Genomic DNA, 20661 nt, shown 5'->3' on the forward strand with positions numbered 1-20661 from the left:
TTTTCTGACGATCCAATGAAAATTCTGCGACAATAAAATCTCCTTCAATATTGTTGTCCAAAATCGCCGGGTATCAGAAGTAACTCGAGTTTTTACGCGACTTTAGAAAATGATTATTTCATTAATAGCAAGCTAGTCCCCTGGCCGGCGAACAGATTAAAACCCTTATTTGAGATTAAATTGGCCATCCGACCCTTATTTAAAATAAAATCCGGTCGGAATCCTCTTTTTAGGAATGGTTAATACAACGGAAAACTCCAAACTGATACACTCGTGATAAATTTACTCAAAACTAATTTTTTGACCGCGAAAAATCTCAAATTGGTACACTTGTAACAAATTTACCCCAAACTAATTTTTTGACCGCCAAAAACCCCATACTGATACATTTATGACAAATTTACCCTCCATTAAATTGAATTAATATCCCAAAAAATTACAAACTGGTCCACCCATGACAAACGGAGTGTAAAACCCTAAATTGATATACCTATCAACTATCACGTATCATCGACTCAGAAATTTGACAGTAAAATTTAATGGAAACTATTGGAGAGTAAAATTATTACAGATGTACTAATTTTGAGTTTTTGGTGATCAAAAAATTAATTTGAAGTAAATTTATTACTCATGTACGAATTTGATATTTTTCGTGGTATTAAACCTTTGAGGAAAAGAATCCTATTTCTTGTCCTTATTTCAAATTTTCCAACTATTTCCCACGACTATATAAATGAATCGGATATACTTCGCAGCTATCTTGGAAAAGGCCGACGAAGCCTTCTTCGCAGGGCCTCCATCTTCAGGCTCTGCTGCTCATCACCCTCTTCGCGCTTCCGCATCCGGCGCCGCTTAACCTCTTTCAATCTTCATTTCCGCAACTGGGTCTCTCTCTCTCTCTCTCTCTCTCTCTGTGGGGTTGTGTGTGGGTGTGTGTGGGGTGTGCGAGTGAGTGGGTCAATGAGTGATAACTTGTCGAGTCTCTGATCTTGGGCACACTCGCCTTCAAGTTCTGTTCCCTTTCTCTTCTTGTTGTTTGATGGATCTGTCTTATCTGGTTACGTGATCGCACGCTGAGGGGTCGTGTGATTTGCTTCGCTGGGTGCAGTTACAGAAGATGAGCTCGGAGGGTGCGAAGGAGGACTGCCTTGGTTGGGCTGCCCGAGACCCTTCTGGGTTTCTCTCCCCCTACAAATTCAGCCGCAGGTATTGCCTGTCTTTTATCATTCTGTGTTAAATTCGTTGGCTTTTTATCCTCTTCGATTTCTGTTGAAGTGTTCGTTCATGTGAGAGTCTCGGTACGGTGTTGTCAGGTCTTATCTTCTCCCCTGTAATGCGAAACAGTTGTTGATGCGTGTCATTTATCTTAAATCTCCACATCGACCAAACCATTTCATTTTGCTTTCTTTCTTTTGTTGTGTATGCTCTAAATTCTGGGTTGAGAATAATTGGTAACGGGTTCCTCAGAATTTCATGGCAGACGTGAGGATCCTGTACCAGCCGCCTTTCTGAGCATTTTAGGTTGTATGTACCATATAGTCAAATGCTTATAGTCATGGAATTTTTCTTTTTCTCATTTCTCGTTTCTTGTTTTCTCGATAATCGTAGGTCAAGCCTAGTTTAATGATCTGAAAATTGAGAAAAAAAGGTACCCGAGTCTGATTAGTCACTTGATTAGATGCTCACCTGTTTGGGAATTACCTCTTTAGGGCCGTGAGAAGCGATGACGTCTCGATTAGGATCACGCACTGTGGAGTGTGCTATGCTGATGTTGCTTGGACTAGGAATGTGCAAGGACACTCCAAGTATCCTCTGGTGCCAGGGTAGGATGCAGCGGAACTTGAATGTTACTCTTTTTTCTCAGCACCCTCCTCATAATTCTCTGAACAAAATTTGCAAATGATTTTCTGATTGATTCAGGCATGAGATAGTTGGAATTGTGAAAGAGGTTGGCTCCAGTGTCCGACGCTTCAAAGTCGGTGATCATGTAGGTGTGGGAACTTATGTCAACTCATGCAGAGAGTGCGAGTATTGCAATGACGGGCTAGAAGTCCAATGCGAAAAGGTAGTTTTGACTTTTGACGGAATTGATACGGACGGTACGGTCACAAAGGGAGGATATTCTGGTCACATTGTCGTTCATGAAAGGTAATTGCTTTATGACACAATGTTATTAGACAGCATTTTACACTGTGCAAGAATTCTAAATCATGCTGGCTGAAAAAAGATTTCAAATCATGGGTTCTTCTCTGCTAATTTTCTTCTTATTCTGATTGTGGCCAGTAGTGGTATAGTGCATAGGACAGTGAGGATGGCATTTTAGGCATCAATTGCATCTTGTGGAAAGGTATAAAGATACTTTCTATAACTACTCTGGAGAGTCTCTAAGTCCTGTGTATCCGATTACAATTGAATGGAGAATTGAGTTCAATAAATGCAAAGAGAAATTTTTTCTTTTTAATAAACCATCTCAAGAATGGAAAAAGTGGTACTTAGATTGTTTCATAGAGTTAGATAGTTAGTATTAGATCAAATGGGTAACAAAATGTATGTGCTTTCACCGATTCTTGTATCTGATGGAGTCACAGGAATTTCATGTCCCTTGGAGATATTGATTGAGGGGAATAGAGAAATTACATGTTCTGTCAAGCATATGAATATGCCACCAGTTTCCTTTCTTAGGGCGTCTCTTTTCTCAATTTTGATCGAGTACGGTCTCCTCTGTGTGCTGCAATAGCTTTACTTATGTTGCTACAGCAAGAAGTTTGTCTTGAGCAATTTGTGGTCAGAAAAAGACTCACAGAAACAAAATGATGCTGAATTGTGGTCTAAGCAAGTAAAATTCCCAAGCACGTGGAAAATGGGATTTCTGGCTCTATGATTTGATTCTTGTTAAACAAAAAAGATGGGATGCTGATTCTATTGGGAAAAACACTCTCTTTTGGTGTTATTTGGAAACTTAATTGTGGTGCTTCATTGACAGGTACTGCTTTAGGATACCAGAAAACTACCCGATGGATTTAGCAGCACCATTGCTCTGTGCTGGAATCACAGTATACACTCCAATGATGCGTCACAAGATGAACCAACCCGGTAAGTCTCTAGGCGTAATTGGACTCGGTGGGCTCGGTCACATGGCAGTTAAGTTTGGGAAGGCTTTTGGACTGAAAGTCACAGTGTTCAGCACAAGCATTTCCAAAAAGGAGGAAACACTGAGCCTGCTTGGTGCTGACCACTTCGTTCTCTCATCTGACCAAGAGCAGATGAAGGTAAAAAAGGAAAAAAAAAATGGAATTATCCACATTCTGTCGTGATCTGATGAATCCAATGCATGCAGGCCGTGGCTAAGTCCCTAGACTTTATAATCGACACGGCAGCTGGCGATCACCCATTTGATCCTTACATGTCTCTTTTGAAGACGGGTGGCATTCTAGCATTGGTTGGGTTCCCGAGCGAAGTCAAATTCAGTCCAGCAAGCCTTAACCTCAGTATGTTTTTGTTCTCAAATCTGATTACTAGATATGCGAACGAACTAAGTTGCTCGCGATGAACTTTTGGCAGGTATGAGAACTGTTTCGGGTAGCGTAACGGGAGGAACAAAGGATATCCAAGAAATGATAGACCTCTGTGCGGCGCAGAAGATATACCCGAAAATCGAAGTGATACCGATCGATTATGCCAATGAAGCCCTCGAGAGGCTCATCAAGAGAGATATTAAGTACCGATTCGTGATTGACATCGAGAACTCCTTGAAGTGACACCATCAATGTGGGAAGTTGGAAATTGTTTCTGGCAAAGCTGATCACATGGAGAGGAAAAGTGGGAATTTCAGAGACAGGAGGAGAGCTTCAAGCTCTACCTTGTTACTTGCTCTACTGGTGTACAAACAAACTATGCCTGATGTACTTTCAATAGTCGTGAGTCTATAGCTGAAATAAGTGAAATGGGTAATGGAATCCTAGTACTTTTTCTATGTGATGATGTAGAAACTGTCTGAAAAATTGGCTTCTTGAGAAGTTCTGCTTGAATAGCTTCTTCGCCTCCTACAGGTTTCTCCTCGGGCATCTCCTTCGGGAATTCATAGCCATGCGACTTTTTCCAAGGATAAGAATTGAGGGACTTGATTGACTAAAATTGAAAATGCTGAGGACTCAATTAAGCAAAATAAAATGTTAAGAACTCAATCGGTCAAACCGCAGAACATCAATGACTTTCATTGTCATTCTTTTAATCGTTTTGTAAGATAACGTTGCCTTTATAATGTAGGGTTAATACACGAAAAATCCTAAGCTGGTACATTTGTGACAATTTTACCCCAAACTATTTTTTTGACCATAAAAAACCTCAAATTGGTACACTTGTGACAAATCTACCCCGAACTATTTTTTTGACCAACAAAAACCCCAAACTGGTATACATGTGACAATTTTACCCCGAACTAATTTTTTAATATTATTTTTTATTTTTCTAATTTTTTTATTTTTTCTTTACTTTTTATTTTTCCTTTCTCTTCAACCTCTGGCCAACGACAAGGTCGAACCTCGCCAGATTTGGCGAGGGTCCGGTCCGTCAGCGGGCGAGGCTCGACCTCGCCGGCGTTGGGCAAGGCCGACTCGCCGTGCGTGGCGAGGCCGACTCGCTAACGCCGGCGAGGTCGAGCCTCACCCGGCACGGCTGGCCGACCTGTCGGCCGCCTCGGCCAGTCTGTCCGGCGACCGCCGAGGTTGAAGAGAAAGGAAAAAAGTAAAGAAAAAATAAAAAATAAATAAAAAATTCGAAAAATAAAAATAATATTAAAAAATTAGTTCGGTAAAATTGTTACGTGTATACCAATTGGGTTTTTGTGGTAAAAAATAGTTCGGGTAGATTTGTCACAAGTGTACCATTGCTTGGATTTTTATGATGAAAAAAATAGTTTTGGGTAAAATTGTCACAGTGTATCTAATTTGGGTTTTTCGTGGTATTAACCCTATAATGTATCAATGAAAATTAGGTAAAAACCACCAAAATCTCAAACAATGTCGATCGTGATAAATTTACCATAAATTTTTTCTATGACACCAAAAATCTCAAATTTCAATTTATGTGACACATTTTCCCTTCGTCAAAGTTTTATTAATGAGGACCATTAAAAATCTGATTACGTTGAAACTTGTTTTGACTGAAATATCATTCGACAAAACTTTGATAGATGGTAAACGTGTGTCATAAGAAAAAATTTACGATAAATATATCACGGTGGGTATAGCTTGGGGATTTTTTGTCGCTTTTTCCTTAAAAATTAATATTGGAATATGATTTCTTTTATTATTATTCAAGTACACCTGTTACATTTACATTACATTATTATCTGTATGCTCTCCGATGATAGTTATAATCAAAATCGTTCCTTAAAATCTATAAATTTATAAATTATAATTAGAAAATACACCACTATATATTTGGACTCATGAAATAAAATGAACGATGTTATTATTTTGTAATTTGTAATTACTTACTTTGTGTCAAATTATACAAGATAAAAATAAATTTTTATTTTTGCGAATAAATAGAAAAATGGCTGATTTCGCGCCCCCGCCGGAGGCTGCCCATGTCGTTTTTGCGAATTTCTTTCTTAAATTAATCGAAGTGTCAGAGAGCCGTGTCCGAGACAAACCCTCCTGACAAGCGCCGCCGCCTCCGCCGCCTCCGCCTCCGCCTCCGTCGAGCTCGGCCGCCGTCGAGTCGTGTCCTTTAAGTCACGGTCGCCGCCCTTGCTGGCCGGCGGCTGTTGGGTCTACTTCTAAACGAAGCTCAACCATCGAAATGGTATTTTTTTTTCTTTTTGTGTGGAAGCTCATGTGATCGTATCGTATGAGTTGTTTGGTTAGCTGTGGAAGTGGCAGCTCTGTAACTGTAATGATTAGATTGATGGATTGATGTGGGTCGTGCAGTCTCAACTGGATAACAGGCGGGAAGGCATGGAAGACCTTGAGAGGAAAAAGAAGAAGGAAGAGAAGGTTAAAGTCAATGCATCATTTGATTATCTTTTTAATGCATCAGACTTCATTTGGTTTGGTTTCCAATCTAATTCCTCGTGCCTCCTCAGGTGCAATGCACGTCATTTTGTTTTGCTTGTCTGGCTATATCATAGTGCATGAATCTTACAGTTTTGAATGAATGACTAAGATCAAGCAACAATCAGCTTGTCCCTCTGCATGTATTCCTATCCATTTTGCATAGCATGCCGCAGAGGCGGTCAGAATCACTGGAAAAACTGTCACGGTTTTCGCCAAATTGAGTGGGCTTTTATTAGTTTTGTCATTGGGAATCTGTCTTGATATTCGGTGTTGCGTTTTCGTATTTGTTTGAAGGCAAGGGAGAAGGAATTGAAGAAACTCAAGGCTGCTGAAAAAGCAGAGCTTGCTAAACTTAAGGTAAACTATTATAAACCTGTTTAAAAGAATTTTTACTATATCGTTCTTGTCAATGATTCGTAATTGCTCCTATGTGTACTTGCTTTGAATCTCATAGCTTTCAATATTGGCGATTGATGATTTGCTGTATATAGGGTCTCGAAAATGCCAAACTCTGTATGCGTACTAACATCGATGCCTTTTCATTTTATTTTCTTTTCAAGGCTCAACAAGGTGCTGACGCCACCAAAAAGAGTGCAAAAAAGAGTATAAAGCGAGAGACAGGTGAAGAGAATCCAGGTGATTATGTCGACCCAGAGACTCCATTTGGCGAGAAGAAGAGGCTATCCCGCCAAATGGCAAAGCAGTATAATCCAAGCGCCGTTGAGAAATCGTAAGAATGAACTTCTCTTTTGTTTACCCTGTATTCTCATCATTATTGTTTCTTAGAATTTTTTTTGGATCCACTTCCTGTTGATTTAGATGGTATGCATGGTGGGAGAAGTCAGGCTTCTTTGTGGTAGATGCCAGCAGCCCAAAACCACCATTTGTAATTGTGAGTACAATCTACTTCTGGACACTTTTCTAAGGCTTATTGTTTGCAACTTGGTATCGGTGACTAAGTGAGGATCTTACTGGGGATCTTAAGATTCAATTCAGTAAGTTTTGTTCACTAGTTTAGGTTCTACTGGAAAATTTGTAGTGTAATTTCAAATAAATAGACCTCACATATTCAGTATTTATTCTGTTATTTCACATTTAAAGATGCATGCTTTTTGATGGTTCAATGCTTTTCTTTTTTCTTTTTCCTATTTTGAGAGCACGAATTTATAAAACTATTTGCAAGCGTAATTGTCAGAGGATTAACTTTGGCATGGATTAATTCACTACCAAATGCTACTCAACGTAAGAGTGTGGTAGGAAGTGTACTTTTTAGGAAAAAGCTGTCAAATTTAGAAAGATTCCATGTAGTCTGCTCGTATTTCGATTGGCTATTAATGTCCTAATCTCATGGCTTTTTCTCTTCGAAGTATAATTCTTTATTGTTGTAATTGCTTAAATATGGTACATGGATCTCGAAATGAGTTAAGAATTGGCTACTTGTATGCTTTTCTTGTTGATAATGTGTGTATATCGAATAATTCATGCTTAAAACGGCCATCGTATCAGTATCAATGGGCTTAAGAAGGAGATCATGCTGCATTTTAAATTTTTTCTGTTGAAAAAAATTGTATGTTTGATTGGAAGAGTACCTGCCCACAATCTCATTATAATTTATCAGTTCTAGACTTTAGATTTTAGTCCTCTTTTCTAACTTTTTTGGGCTGACCACTGCTTTTTACCTTTTTTTTTTTCTTAATGTCTCGTATTATGCAGGTTCTTCCCCCTCCAAATGTGACTGGGGCCCTACACATTGGCCATGCCCTCACATCTGCTATACAGGTTGCGTGACTGTTTCTGCATTCTCTTCTTGCTTGATAACGAAGTCTAAATACATCCTTCATGTCAGAATTTTCATCATGTGCAGGACACGATCATTCGCTGGAAGAGAATGTCTGGATATAATGCCTTGTGGGTGCCTGGCATGGATCATGCTGGGATTGCAACGCAGGTGTGAGATCCTTTTATCTCTTTTGCTTTTCCCCAAATGAGCAAATGGGATCTTGAGGATTATCATGGAAAGTCGCTTGTTCAATTCTTTACCTATTTAAAAAAACTCGGTAGACAAATAGTTCAATGTAGAAAAAGCCAAAAACTGTTATCAAGACCTTATCTTTTTATTGCTATTTTTCCCAGCCATGGTCCATAACCTTTATAACTCGTTCTCCCTTTGCCAAAGGATGCAGGACTTTCACCCTGTCCTTTGCCACGATTAGCATCAGGCCTGATTGTCATTTTGTCGCATAGAAATGTCTATTGTATATTTAAAAGCAGTCAATCTGAAATCTTTCCTTTATTAGTTAAGTGAAGAGAATACCATCATGGCCTTAGTCTAATCATGTGTGGTAGTTCGACAGTTGCAGTGCGGTAGCAATAATTGATCCGAAGTGGCATTTTGGTAGTTGAGACGCTGTGTAGAGGTTGCCACTATGTGAGTATTGGTGAAGAAAGTTGTCATGTTGGCTTCAATTAGAATGTCCATAATTGTTTTGAATTCTTTAAGTTTCAATTGGCTTTCTATTGGTCTATGGTTCCTACCAGTTCTAATCACGTCTTATCTTTTTACCTGCCATGCTACGAGTCATTTTCACACTTCATGTGAGTGATATCTAATCAACTCGGGGGAATGTAGGTTAATGAAAAGCTAGGTTTAATGCTCCATTAAAAATTTATGCTTGCCTCCTGCAGTATTCTGGTGAATATCAGAAGATATTGTGGATTCAGAGTCAGATCCAGGTTTTACTGGGATCTGTGGTTAATTTGGCTAGTTACTGAATATGGGGTTCAGATGAAGGTTTCATTGCCCCTCATAAAACAGATTTTGTAGTTCCATACATTTGATACGTCTGAGATATGATAGTTGAAATCCTTTCCATTTGTCAAGTAAATATGATGATATGGTAGCAGTTAACAGCATTACGGTGAGGCAATATTATTGAAATGACCATGCTGCATCCTAACATGTATTACCTGAGGCAATGACATTGGTGAACTTTTGACTTAGGTTCTTTCCCTAACCTCCCCATACTAAATCCCTCATCTAAATAAGAAACCGCGTGGCGTTAGGTCTACATTGTGGTTGGTTGAGCCTGAAGATGTTCATTCGATATTAAGGTGGAAGATTGTGGATGCTATATTGCAGGTTGTTGTGGAGAAGAAGCTAATGCGCGAACGTCGTTTGACTAGGCATGATATTGGTCGTGAGAAATTTGTGTCTGAGGTGAAACTATTATCCTAGCTAATTCACCTTCGGTGGTTGTTTCACTGTCCGTGTGAAAGTCATTTTGCTCAGTGTATCTCGTTTTTCTCTTGTTGTGAATAGGTTTGGAAGTGGAAGGATGAGTATGGTGGCACTATACTAAGGCAACAAAGACGTTTGGGTGCATCACTCGATTGGTCCCGTGAGGTAACTCTTCCAAATTCATTAACTTAGACTTTCCCATGATAAAGTGCTTTGAGTTGGAGAGTATTATGTACGCTTGAGTTTAAAACTTGTTAATAGACATTGCTATTGATATCTGCATTTTATCTTTGTCATGATTTATTAACTAGGAAATGTTTATTTTCGCTGAAATATTTCTCTTTCCTTTTAATTTCTAGTGCTTTACAATGGATGAGAGAAGATCAAGAGCTGTTACTGAAGCATTTGTTCGGCTGTTTAAAGAGAGTCTTATCTATAGGTACTTGACAAGTAGCATTCCTTGTTGCCAGTATCTCTTTTCCTCCTTCTGATCTCTGTTGTATTCTACTTATCGACTCATAGTTCGCAAGTATATTTGAGACTTTTTGGTTAAAAAGCTAATGAGTTTCTTCTTATTGGAAGCAGTCGTCCCAACAAAGATTCTTGATACCGACGGCTGATAATCATCAGTTTGATAAATTACTGCTGAGATAATCAATGTCTAATACGTTAATACTAAATGGTTGAATCATAGGTTGTGTGTTTTCATTTACATATTTAATTTTTAGTTGTTTATCTGCATGTTTTAAATAAAATTCTTGCAGGGATCTCCGCCTTGTGAATTGGGATTGTATCTTAAGGACCGCAATATCTGACATTGAGGTGAGTGTTTTCCTTGTGACCGTGCAGTTATTTTGTCCCTTTCTCTCCCTTATCTGGATGCAGCTGTTTGTAGGTAGATTATGCGGACATCAAGGAAAGGAAGCTTCTAAAAGTTCCTGGCTATGAAGATCCAGTAGAATTTGGAGTTTTAACTTCATTTGCTTATCCACTGGAGGAAGGCCTGGGAGAGATTGTTGTTGCGACGACGAGAGTGGAGACAATGCTTGGTGACACTGCTATTGCAATTCACCCTGATGATAAAAGGTATAGTCATCTGCATGGCAAATTTGCAATTAATCCCTTCAACGGAAGAAGACTTCCCATCATTGGTGATGCAATTCTTGTTGATCCAAGTTTTGGGACCGGTGCTGTCAAGGTATAGATCTTAATCAATTGCAATTCAAAGGCTTAATTTTGGTTATCATGTGCCACCTTTAATATCCTGTTCCACCATTTTCAGATCACTCCAGCACATGATCCAAATGATTTTGAGGTTGGAAGGCGTCATAATCTTGAGTTTATCAACATTTTCACTGATGATGGGAGAATAAACAGCAATGGTGGTTCAGAGTTTGTCGGGATGCCACGCTTTAAGGCCCGTCAAGCTATTACTGTGGCACTGCAGGAGAAGGTAAAATATCCATGGAAGCCATAGATGTATTGCTGCAATATGAAGATTGGTAGACATATCTTAAATGCTTAATGCAATAATAAATTTGCAAGATCAAATTCTATTTTATTTCAGCCTGTTATGTCCTATCCGACAAATTGATTATCAGATTTATGTCTTTCAACTTCTTGATACCATTAGATGATTTGAAAAGCATTGTGACATTCCTATAACGTCTCAATTTAACCCTATAAGTTAAATTATGATTTAAAATATTGTGTGAAGGTTTTAAAATTCATGTCTGCTATGGCCACTAATTGCTGAGACTTCCATCCACTATTGGGTGGCCATACTGACCCCATCCATGACTACCACAACATGACTGCATTTTACTACCTTTTATTAAAATTCAAACCCATGTCATGTTCAGACCACATCTTTTTCTTGCGTCACTTCATTTTCCTCTTGGCTCCATCATCAAACCGTGTCCTTCCAACATCTCCACCCCACCAGCCCCTACTGAAAGATACCATGCACAGCTTAATCCATGAGTTACCAAGATGGGTGTCATGCCAGATTTGCCTACAAGGCTTTCCTTCTAGAAAACATGGATTACTTTCTGATGCTGATAAATTTTTCCTCAGTTGTTCTATTCGGTAACTCTGCTAAAATATTTTTAGTGCTGGCTCGGAAGTTAGTGAGTTTATTTATTTGTTTGTTTTTGGCCAAAGGAAGGCTAGTCAATTGAGCTGAGTTGCATTCTCAATCTAAATAGATTGGCAACATCGTACTTGACTGAAGCTTAAACAACTAATACGTTATTTAACTCTTGGTTTGTTGATCCATGAACTACATCTTTAACCTCCTTTGGTGGATGATATGGTTGACTGCAGATAGCTTTTCAATTTTCTTGGAGGACACCACTGGCTATTTAGATTGAACTCACATGTCTCATCACTCTGAGTGCACGTGCCCCACAGGAGAGGCACGTTTCTGAAGAATCCAAAGAAAGAACTCTTAACTAGAGATGAAATGATTTTGACTGGAAGCTGGTGAAATATTTTGTAGTGAATGAATATGAAGGCAAATGTTCACAAGTTGTTGAACAATAATCATTGTTCAAACTTATCTACTTCCCCATTTGCTTTGTTCTCGGGTCTTTACTTATCATCATGCATGCTTTATGTGGGCATAATTATGACACATCTTAAGGCATGGGCCAATTGTTTGTGATGTTGGTGGAACGTTATTGCATTCTGTCATATGGCATTGCTAGTAAATTCTGTCCTTTTCTCCACTTTTTTGACATGGATGCTTACTATATTCTCCTAGACTATTCTCTTCTTACTCTCTCCACTATGTCCAGTTGATGCTCCATGTCACAGTTTCAGGTAGTTTGTTGTCATAAGTGACTTAAGTATATGATTTCTTGCTTTCAGGGACTATATAGAGGTTCTAAAAACAATGAGATGAGGCTTGGCCTTTGTTCAAGGACCAATGATGTAGTGGAACCGTTAATAAAGCCACAGTGGTATGTGAAATGCAGTGGCATGGCAAAGCAAGCTCTTGATGTGGCCATGGATGCTGAGAATAGAAAGCTCGAAATTATTCCTAAACAGTATACTGCTGATTGGAAAAGGTGCTGTCATTTAATCCACACCGTTCTGGACGATAGTAATAAAATAAGGGAAGCACATGTGCAAGCTTCACTTTTCCCCAACATTTTGCTGCCAGTGCTTGCTGCTACAAACAAGGGCTAAGCATGAAAATGTTCTTCCCTGGTTTTTTCTTCTGTCTCATTTTTGGCCCAGCTGAATGCCAGTGCACAGTTGGTATATGTTATTGGAGAATAACTGGTTGAATATGGTTTTATACTGATGTTTGTGTATAATGCAATTTAATTTTGGACATTTGAGCATTATTTATGCGGTATTGTTACAATAATTTACGACTAAAGATATGTCTTAACACCACAGATGGCTTGAGAATATACGTGATTGGTGCATCTCGAGGCAGCTGTGGTGGGGTCACCGGATCCCAGCGTGGTATGTCACTCTGGAAGACGATGAACTGAAGGAACTTGGCGCGTACAATGATAACTGGATAGTTGCAAAAGATGAGAGCGAAGCTCGAACAGAGGCCAGCAAGAAGTATGCTGGGAGGAAATTTGATTTGTGCCAAGATCCTGATGTACTTGATACTTGGTTTTCAGCTGGACTTTTTCCATTGACTGTCCTCGGATGGGCAGACGATACAGAAGATTTGAAGACATTTTATCCTACTTCTGTCCTTGAGACTGGCCATGATATTCTCTTTTTCTGGGTTGCCCGAATGGTGATGTTGGGAATTAAACTGGGAGGAGATGTACCTTTCAGGAAGGTGAGTTAACTACGGCTGCAGGACATATTACTAACATTGATCTCATAAAGATATGATGCTATATGTCTGATAATTGCATTTTTAGTGGCCAAATAGCTCAGTTTGCTTACTCTGGGCAGAACGTCTGTTTCCTGGAAACCTGATGTTTCGTTGGAATGGGGTCCTCTGTAAAAGCTCTAGAAATGTGTAGTGTCTTTTCTTTTTTTTTTATTGGTTTGAGTTGTGTTGGTTGTTATTTCATAATCCTTTTCTTTTGTGTTTGAGTTGGTTGAAACTTTCATAAATATCTATCTCGTACTACTTCCCTTTATGACCAGGAAAATCAACACAATTGCATAAGGATTGCAAGTGACATCGATATATAATGCAAATGGTTTATCCCAACAAGCTTGGTTTTTTGTTACATGTCATTGTCAGATACTGTAAGTTTTTAATATTTGCATAGATGGATTCTTTCCTCGGTCAAATGTCAGTCTAACCCTTCCTTTTGCCACTTCTGGTATTACCGACTACCCGCTTCTTATTAGTAATATTTGGGAAGTCAACGCTTAGTCTGATTGCTGTACGATTCAAAATTTTTGGAGCTTCTACATCTAGGAAAATGAAGAGTAATTGTATCGGCTTGCTGTTTGCTGTTTGCTGCTTAATGCATATTATATCATTGCAGGTTTATCTGCATCCCATGATACGTGATGCCCATGGCCGAAAGATGTCAAAGTCTTTAGGAAATGTCATCGATCCCCTTGAAGTAATTAATGGCATAAGCCTAGAAGGTCTTCATAAGAGATTGGAGGAGGGCAATTTGGACCCTAATGAACTGACTGTTGCCAAAGCAGGACAGGTCAAAGACTTCCCCAATGGTATTGCTGAATGTGGTGCTGATGCTCTCCGATTCGCACTTGTATCTTATACGGCTCAGGTTTATGCTTTCCCACCCCAATTGACCAATATATAAAACGTACCATGTATGGGCCTTGATATTGTTGCCTTTGTTGTTGTAGAACTATTAATCTGTAACTTCTTTTATATCCTTTTGCAGTCTGACAAAATAAATCTGGATATCCAAAGAGTTGTTGGATATCGTCAATGGTGCAACAAATTGTGGAATGCTGTTCGATTTGCTATGACCAAACTTGGAGACAATTTTGTCCCCCCAGTGGAAGTACATCCAGAAACTATGCCATTTAGCTGCAAATGGATAATATCTGTGCTGAACAAGGCTATATTGAAAACCATGTCATCTCTTGAATCATACGAATTTTCAGATGCAGCCACCGCAGTATATTCATGGTGGCAATATCAGTTCTGTGATGTTTTTATTGAAGCAATCAAGCCTTACTTTGCTGCTGAGGATCCCACATTTTCCTCTGAAAGGAAGTCTTCACAAGAAGTTTTGTGGTTATGCTTGGAAACTGGGTTACGGTTGCTTCATCCTTTCATGCCATTTGTTACTGAAGAATTGTGGCAGCGCCTGCCTTCTGCAAAGGACGGTGATAGAAAAGAATCAATTATGATGTGTGATTACCCATCCCCTGTAGAGGTAAATCCAGGTTAATTGACTTAAAAAAGTTTGTCCTACGGCTTAATTAATTTGTGACATTTGCAGTTCTACTAAGTAATCTACAAAACATTTAAAATGTTGATGGGTAGCTTGTAGTTGATGGATTTAATTAGCAATTCAATGGGTTAATTTCGTCCTTGTCACATTCTTGTGATTTTCGTTTTGCTTTAGTGCTGGACAAATGAAAGGGTGGAGCTTGAGATGGATCTCATTGAGTCTACAGTAAAATCCCTTAGGTCACTAAGGTCAGAGGGTCTTACAAAGCATAAGAATGAAAGGTAAATATGAGTTTTTAACCTTTTGTTTTCAATGTATTTTTGATTGCTGATACAATCATTCATTTGCTAATGTCTGACGCATGCTTGATAGTCATAAATTAATGAGGGTCTGTTTAATTTATTGCATGCAGCTTTTGGTTTAGTCTTTTGGTTCCTGTATCTTCCTTCTCATCTAAAGAAACATACCAGTTAAAGCAAACAAGTTAATGTCTGCCTTCCTTGGCATTTTTACCTGTTAAGGGTGCTCCTGGAAGTCCTGATTGCTTGATACTGTGCATAATGACATGAGGGAAAGCCCATAACCGAACTTTCTTTATTTGACAAAGGTGTGATTAGATGTGGTTGGGTTGATGGGTATTTTCAAGTAGTCAAAATTCAAGGATTTACAAGGTGAAATGGACGCATAAGGCCTTTACTTGGGGTATTTTGCTTGCTAGTATTACATCCTCCTCAGATATATCCTGAGGAAGGACCACCTCAATGTGAGATTCTCTTTCATTGTTATGGAGAGTCTTCTGTCGTGTTCATTGGAAGAAACAGTGCATCTACTCCAATTTGCATGAAAGATTACACCATGTGAGTTTCTGCTAGGTGTCACTGGGTCTTGCCATTGATACCATTTGAGCTATCTTATTTCTCTAGTGGATTTTGTTAGATTTCTATGCTGTAAATTTGTAATAGTCCAGGCCTGTTGGGGAAAGAGTTCTCAAAATCTGCCAAGTTCAGTTTATATGAGATTGTGGTTATATCTGCGATCATATATTCTTTTATTTATTCCTGTTAGTTAACTTTTTCCTCAGGCTACCTGCTCATGCATATTGCCAAAGTGAGGAAATAGCAAACATCATTAAAAGCCATGAATTGGAGATTGCAACTCTTGCTGCTTTATCTTCATTAGAGGTACAGTGTATTAGTTTCTTAAGTAGTTGTGTTTTCTTTTGCAATTTGTGTGTTCTTATTGCCTTTTGAATGCAATTCAGCATTGGATCAATAAGCTTGGCGTAGAATGTGATGTAAATTACCCAAATGGTCATGGAAGCCAATTCTTATCCTTTGAATCTCGTTCCAAAAGCTATTATTAACTCCCACCAAGCTCCTTTCCTTAAGTCGGTCTGTTGTGGAAAACAAAAGTCTTCAAATTATAATTGAAAGGTTACTTGCTGATTATCTTCAAGGTTCTTGAATGATCAGCTGCACATGTAGGGTAAATCTCACTCATCAGTAGGATGAAGTGTATACACCTCGACACTGCTTATAGTCCTACCATGCGAGACCGAACTTGGGTTCCATTTTTCTTCGTTAATTTTGTTATGTATCTCATTTTCTTTAGCTGTTGCTCCTTAGTTTAAGTGATGATTCTGCGGCCAGTCAAAGTTTCATTTGGTGGATTCACAGGTTATGTTGAGTGGAAAAGACGTTGCTCCAGCAAGATGTGCTTTTGAGAATGTGAATGAAAATCTCAAAGTGTATCTTAAGGTTCAAGGAGAACTTAATGCAGAAGCAGAGCGTCAGAAGATCAAGAATAAGATGGAAGAGATTCAAAAGTAAGTCCAGTGAAAATATACTCTCTCTCTCTCTCTCTCTCTCTCTCTCTGTACATGTGCGTTCTTGAATCTAATCAACACTTTGCTGGCAAAGCTGTTATCATGGGAGATTACTAGGCACTCGTGTTGCCTGCTCCTATGTTGTGATGTGGATATCACTTATTCCATTCATGTATGGGCCCACAGTTATGTGAGAGGAGAGTGTATGCACCGGTAAAAGCCTTTGCTAGCAGCTTAGATATAATATTGTACAGTACATCATTATGTCTGCAGCCTGCTTAATTTAGAATGAATGTGCAAGTTTCTTTCTGTCTTTATTCCACATTCTAACAAAAACGCTCGTGAGTAAATCTGGTTTTGTCCCATGATAACTTTCCCGAAAGCAATTTAATTCTTTTAGTCCTATGATGTTTTTCCTTGTTGTGGACCTCATTTATCCACCTGGTGTCATCAAGATGGTCCACGTTAATTTCTTGACCTTGTCTCTTGATAACTTTACTGAAAGCTGTTAAATTCTTTTCCCCTCTTGTTTTTGTATATATCATTTTCTCAGAGGAGTCCCATGATGTTTTCCCTTGTCCTTGATCTTGTCTATCCACTTGATGTCATCGTAGTTAAGGTGGTCCGTGTTATATTCATTTTTCTTGTGAATTGAAGCAATCATCTGCAGATGACTCCATTTTCTAGGATATATGATTAGCTTGATCCTCTATAATCTTATAATGAAAACCTTGAAGACAAGGCCTGGATCACTGAGCTCGCCGGCCTTGGGTCTCATAATTTGTGAACTGTCTACTTATACAGGCAGCAAGAGAAACTCAAGAAGACCATCAATGCATCTGGCTATGAACAAAAGGTCCCAGTTCACATCCAGGAAGAGAATGCCGCGAAGCTGGCTAAACTCATCCAAGAATTTGAATTTTTCCAGAAGGAGAGCTCAAGATTAGAAGCTGTCAATGGATGCACTTAAACCAATTTGGCAGGTTTTCTCATTCTTTGCTACCCCACAAAGCCGAGTGACCGCGACAAGAAGCCCGATGTGACGAAAAAGTGGAAAAGGATTTTGTGAGGCTGATTCAGTATTGAAACCCTGGCTAGGACCGGGAGATTTTCTTGCAGGTTTGTTATCTTTTGTATCCTTAAGTACGGTACACAGTCTTAGGTGGCTTATACACAAAGAATTACTTTTGCACGAATCCATGTCGGGTATTTGTTCCCTGAGGAGGTGTTCCTCGAATGGGGGAAGTGCATTTGGAGGTCTACTCTGTACAGGTGTTCACCCTAATTTCAGGAGAAAGAATGCTGTTAAAAATAGATAATATTATCGAATTGGAAATAATTCTTTGCTTCGACTGCGAAGTCCGCACAGGACTGCAATCTTTCTCAGCGTATTGCAAGAGGCATGCCGAGGCATTTGCGCTCGATGCAAGCTCTGGCATAGATATTTAGATCTTCTGAGCTTGGTTGTCACCCTGATCAATCAAGTATTGCACTACATTAGCTCATTGATAGATATTTATTTTCTCAGTAATATTGGAGTCATCTTCTGCGAATCCCTGCCTGATTTTGCTGAACTTTTTTTCCCTCCAAACAAATGTTTTGTGGAACTTCTTCATTGACCGACTCTATGGCGTTGGCCATTTAACCAAACCGCATAGATATCTTTAGTAGCATGGTTTATCTGTTGACGGGCTTGGGTCTTGGGTCGATATCGGGTAATCAAACCCCCTTGCACAGACCTATCAAATGACTAACAGAACATCAAATTCTTCCATATAAATCAATACCTACATGGGGCCAACTGACCAAGCCTGAAAGATTTCCCTCATCACTATAAATAATCTATATTTGAACTAAATCTCAGTTGTTGAAACAGTATAAATAGATGGGAAATCTCATGGCGTGTTTAAGTGTTCTTTTTCTTTCTTTTATCCTGAAAAAGGAAAGTCAGAACAAGAGCAAGAAGAACTCCTCGTGGCAGATAGAACATGGATTATGAATACACTATATTGCATATTTCGATTTAATGGCCTGTGTAGCAAAACCCACCATGGAGCTCGTAATCAGCTTCCTCAACTCGGTAAAGAAGCGTGACTACTATCTCCTGTCAATGAACTAGTATATTCGAAGTTCCATGGCCCCAGGACTGCAGAGACTGACCAAAAAATCGATTATGCATAGGCCTGGTGACTCGCATCAGCAATTTTCAACCTGAATTGTTCGGATGGACTACGTTAGAAAATCGTCAAAAGGTTTGGACATCGGCCATTTTGAAAAATTTAGGATTGAATTAGTGGCTGTATAATAGGTTTATGATTTTTTGGATAAATTTTTTCTATTTAACGACAATACACTCACTAAAAGAACAAGCTCGAAATCGTTTTGCTGGTTTAAGAAATAGTTTGTCTTTATAAAATCCTCACTAATGTTTCACGGATGAAGATGTCACACCCCTAGCTCCACAAAAACAGTGCCAATGTTACAACCGTCCTCCTACCTAGAGAACGCAACCTCAAACATAATTATAATCAACCTGTTATAGAAATATATACATTCATATATTTGATAAAAGATTCATCTGGTTACATGATCCGAATTCTTATAATCCATCAAAAGAATATGTCAATCTCCAACTGACAACTAAACTTACAAGTTCATCAAACATAAACAATTCATTCCTAAAAATACCACCATTAAAATGTCATGCCGATAACATAACTACTCTCGTCCTACTTGCGACTACAGACTAGTTGAAGAACTGAAAAACAAGTAAGACAAATGGAATGAGTAATCACCACCTAGTGAGTAGTACATCTTTGCTAAGTAGATCGAGCATTCGCTATGCATCTTCAAAAACCGATGTCATAACTTGTCAATTCCAAATCCAATATATGATATATGCAAATATCAAAAGTGGATTATGTTTTTCCAACAAAACTTTTTACATTAACAATAACAATGAACCATGTTATTGATCAATCTCTATCAAATTAAACTTCAATGGACCATTCCATTGAGTAAGCAAATGCTCAATATCTAACAATGATCACGCTCAATGCCCGTAACAAAGGCGACCAAGTTCCCCCTTGATTAGGTCCCCACCTATATCAGCCGGTGACTTAGCCTAAAATGACGTCCTAATAATAGTATGTGTACTTACCCTTTAATATCATGGTGACATGAGCATAATCCTCCAGCCTCATTCTCCAATAACCCACAATCAAAATGAGAATCCATCTCAAAACTCAGTTTCACTAACTAGAACATTTAACTTTTCATGATTCAACTTATCAAACAAAGTCCCTTGCATAAACTATATTCATAAATCAATAACTTTTCATGATTCTTTTATAAAAGGTTTTGCAAACCATTCACAGACAATCGGTTCAAACTGTAATAAAAAGATATTTTACCATTTCAAATATACTAAACGATAGTAAATGCTCGATCTAGCTTTTTTCATTTAATATGCCCTAAACACCACTTTTTCTTCTATCATTTTTAAGAGATGAGTTTTACGAAACCAAAGAGAGATAAATACTACTCACTTGAGAAAGCTGAAAATCAACTTACAAAGGTTACTCAAGTGGACGAACTCGTATTCCTATCAATTAACTGAAAAACGATATCAAAACCAAACAAAATTCTACTTTAACTAATAACTCGACTAGACTACGCTTATTCGTCAATCAATCGACTCCTATGCACAAACGAAGAAACTCGTTCATAGCAAACATTCACCTTTGTCCGTTTATTCATATTAATGCGTATTGTCAATTATGCATAGGTTGCACGTGAAACTTTAAAAATCCGTTTAAATTAAACCATAATTCAGAATCAATTTTTGTCAAATCCTATAACTCCACAATGCACTAAACTATCAATTCCATAAAACTCCGTAGCTTAACAACTCATAAATGGAATTTATGACTTAACTTCAAAAATTATTCCGATTAAACGAAGAGCGAGTTCGATTACTCCCCGAAGGCTGTGAAACGAAGCTAATCCAACTTGGTGAGGTCCCATCGTGTAATTGCAAGCTTTCTCCCTCCTTCCTTTTCCCCTCATCGGTTTTGTCGCTAGTGGTTTTCTTTCTTTTCCTTCTACGCTCGCATGCATTATCTGTTGAAGGGGAAAGGAAAATGAATTGGGGCCTGGTTTTAGAGGACA

At 38.6% G+C, this 20661-nt stretch overlaps 2 protein-coding genes across 7 annotated transcripts; both read left to right on the forward strand.

Moving 5' to 3' along the window:
- The first annotated feature begins 749 nt into the window (after positions 1 to 749).
- On the forward strand, positions 750 to 4028 carry LOC115690040 (probable cinnamyl alcohol dehydrogenase 1). 2 transcript variants are annotated; one of them, XM_030616267.2, is made up of 7 exons: positions 750 to 885; positions 1109 to 1206; positions 1710 to 1823; positions 1921 to 2148; positions 2984 to 3269; positions 3338 to 3488; positions 3562 to 4028. In XM_030616267.2, the coding sequence occupies exons 2-7, from the start codon at positions 1118 to 1120 to the stop codon at positions 3756 to 3758; spliced, it is 1065 nt and encodes a 354-aa protein (XP_030472127.1). In that variant the 5' UTR covers positions 750 to 885; positions 1109 to 1117; the 3' UTR covers positions 3759 to 4028. The 2 variants fall into 2 exon arrangements, with proteins under 2 accessions (XP_030472127.1, XP_056174052.1); XM_056318077.1 differs by lacking the exon at positions 750 to 885 and adding an exon at positions 952 to 1009.
- Positions 4029 to 5591: 1563 nt separating this feature from the next.
- On the forward strand, positions 5592 to 17830 carry LOC115690036 (valine--tRNA ligase, mitochondrial 1-like). Of its 5 annotated transcripts, none has more exons than XM_030616260.2 (21): positions 5592 to 5808; positions 5934 to 5999; positions 6354 to 6416; positions 6620 to 6789; positions 6879 to 6951; positions 7773 to 7838; positions 7924 to 8007; positions 9199 to 9276; positions 9379 to 9462; positions 9657 to 9736; positions 10062 to 10119; positions 10193 to 10495; positions 10580 to 10750; positions 12169 to 12368; positions 12706 to 13108; positions 13776 to 14027; positions 14148 to 14648; positions 14841 to 14947; positions 15748 to 15847; positions 16343 to 16491; positions 17296 to 17830. In XM_030616260.2, exons 1-21 carry the CDS (start codon positions 5806 to 5808, stop codon positions 17459 to 17461), a joined length of 3177 nt encoding a protein of 1058 aa, XP_030472120.2. In that variant the 5' UTR covers positions 5592 to 5805; the 3' UTR covers positions 17462 to 17830. The 5 variants fall into 5 exon arrangements, with proteins under 5 accessions (XP_030472120.2, XP_056173822.1, XP_030472119.2 ...); XM_056317847.1 differs by having other exon boundaries at positions 5592 to 5774; XM_030616259.2 differs by lacking the exon at positions 5592 to 5808 and having other exon boundaries at positions 5817 to 5999.
- The last annotated feature ends 2831 nt before the right edge of the window (positions 17831 to 20661 follow it).

This window comes from Syzygium oleosum, unplaced genomic scaffold (genome assembly GCF_021117445.2).
Source record: "Syzygium oleosum isolate NSW1041296 unplaced genomic scaffold, Sole_v2.1 Sole_v2.14, whole genome shotgun sequence".
Taxonomy (NCBI): domain Eukaryota; kingdom Viridiplantae; phylum Streptophyta; class Magnoliopsida; order Myrtales; family Myrtaceae; genus Syzygium; species Syzygium oleosum.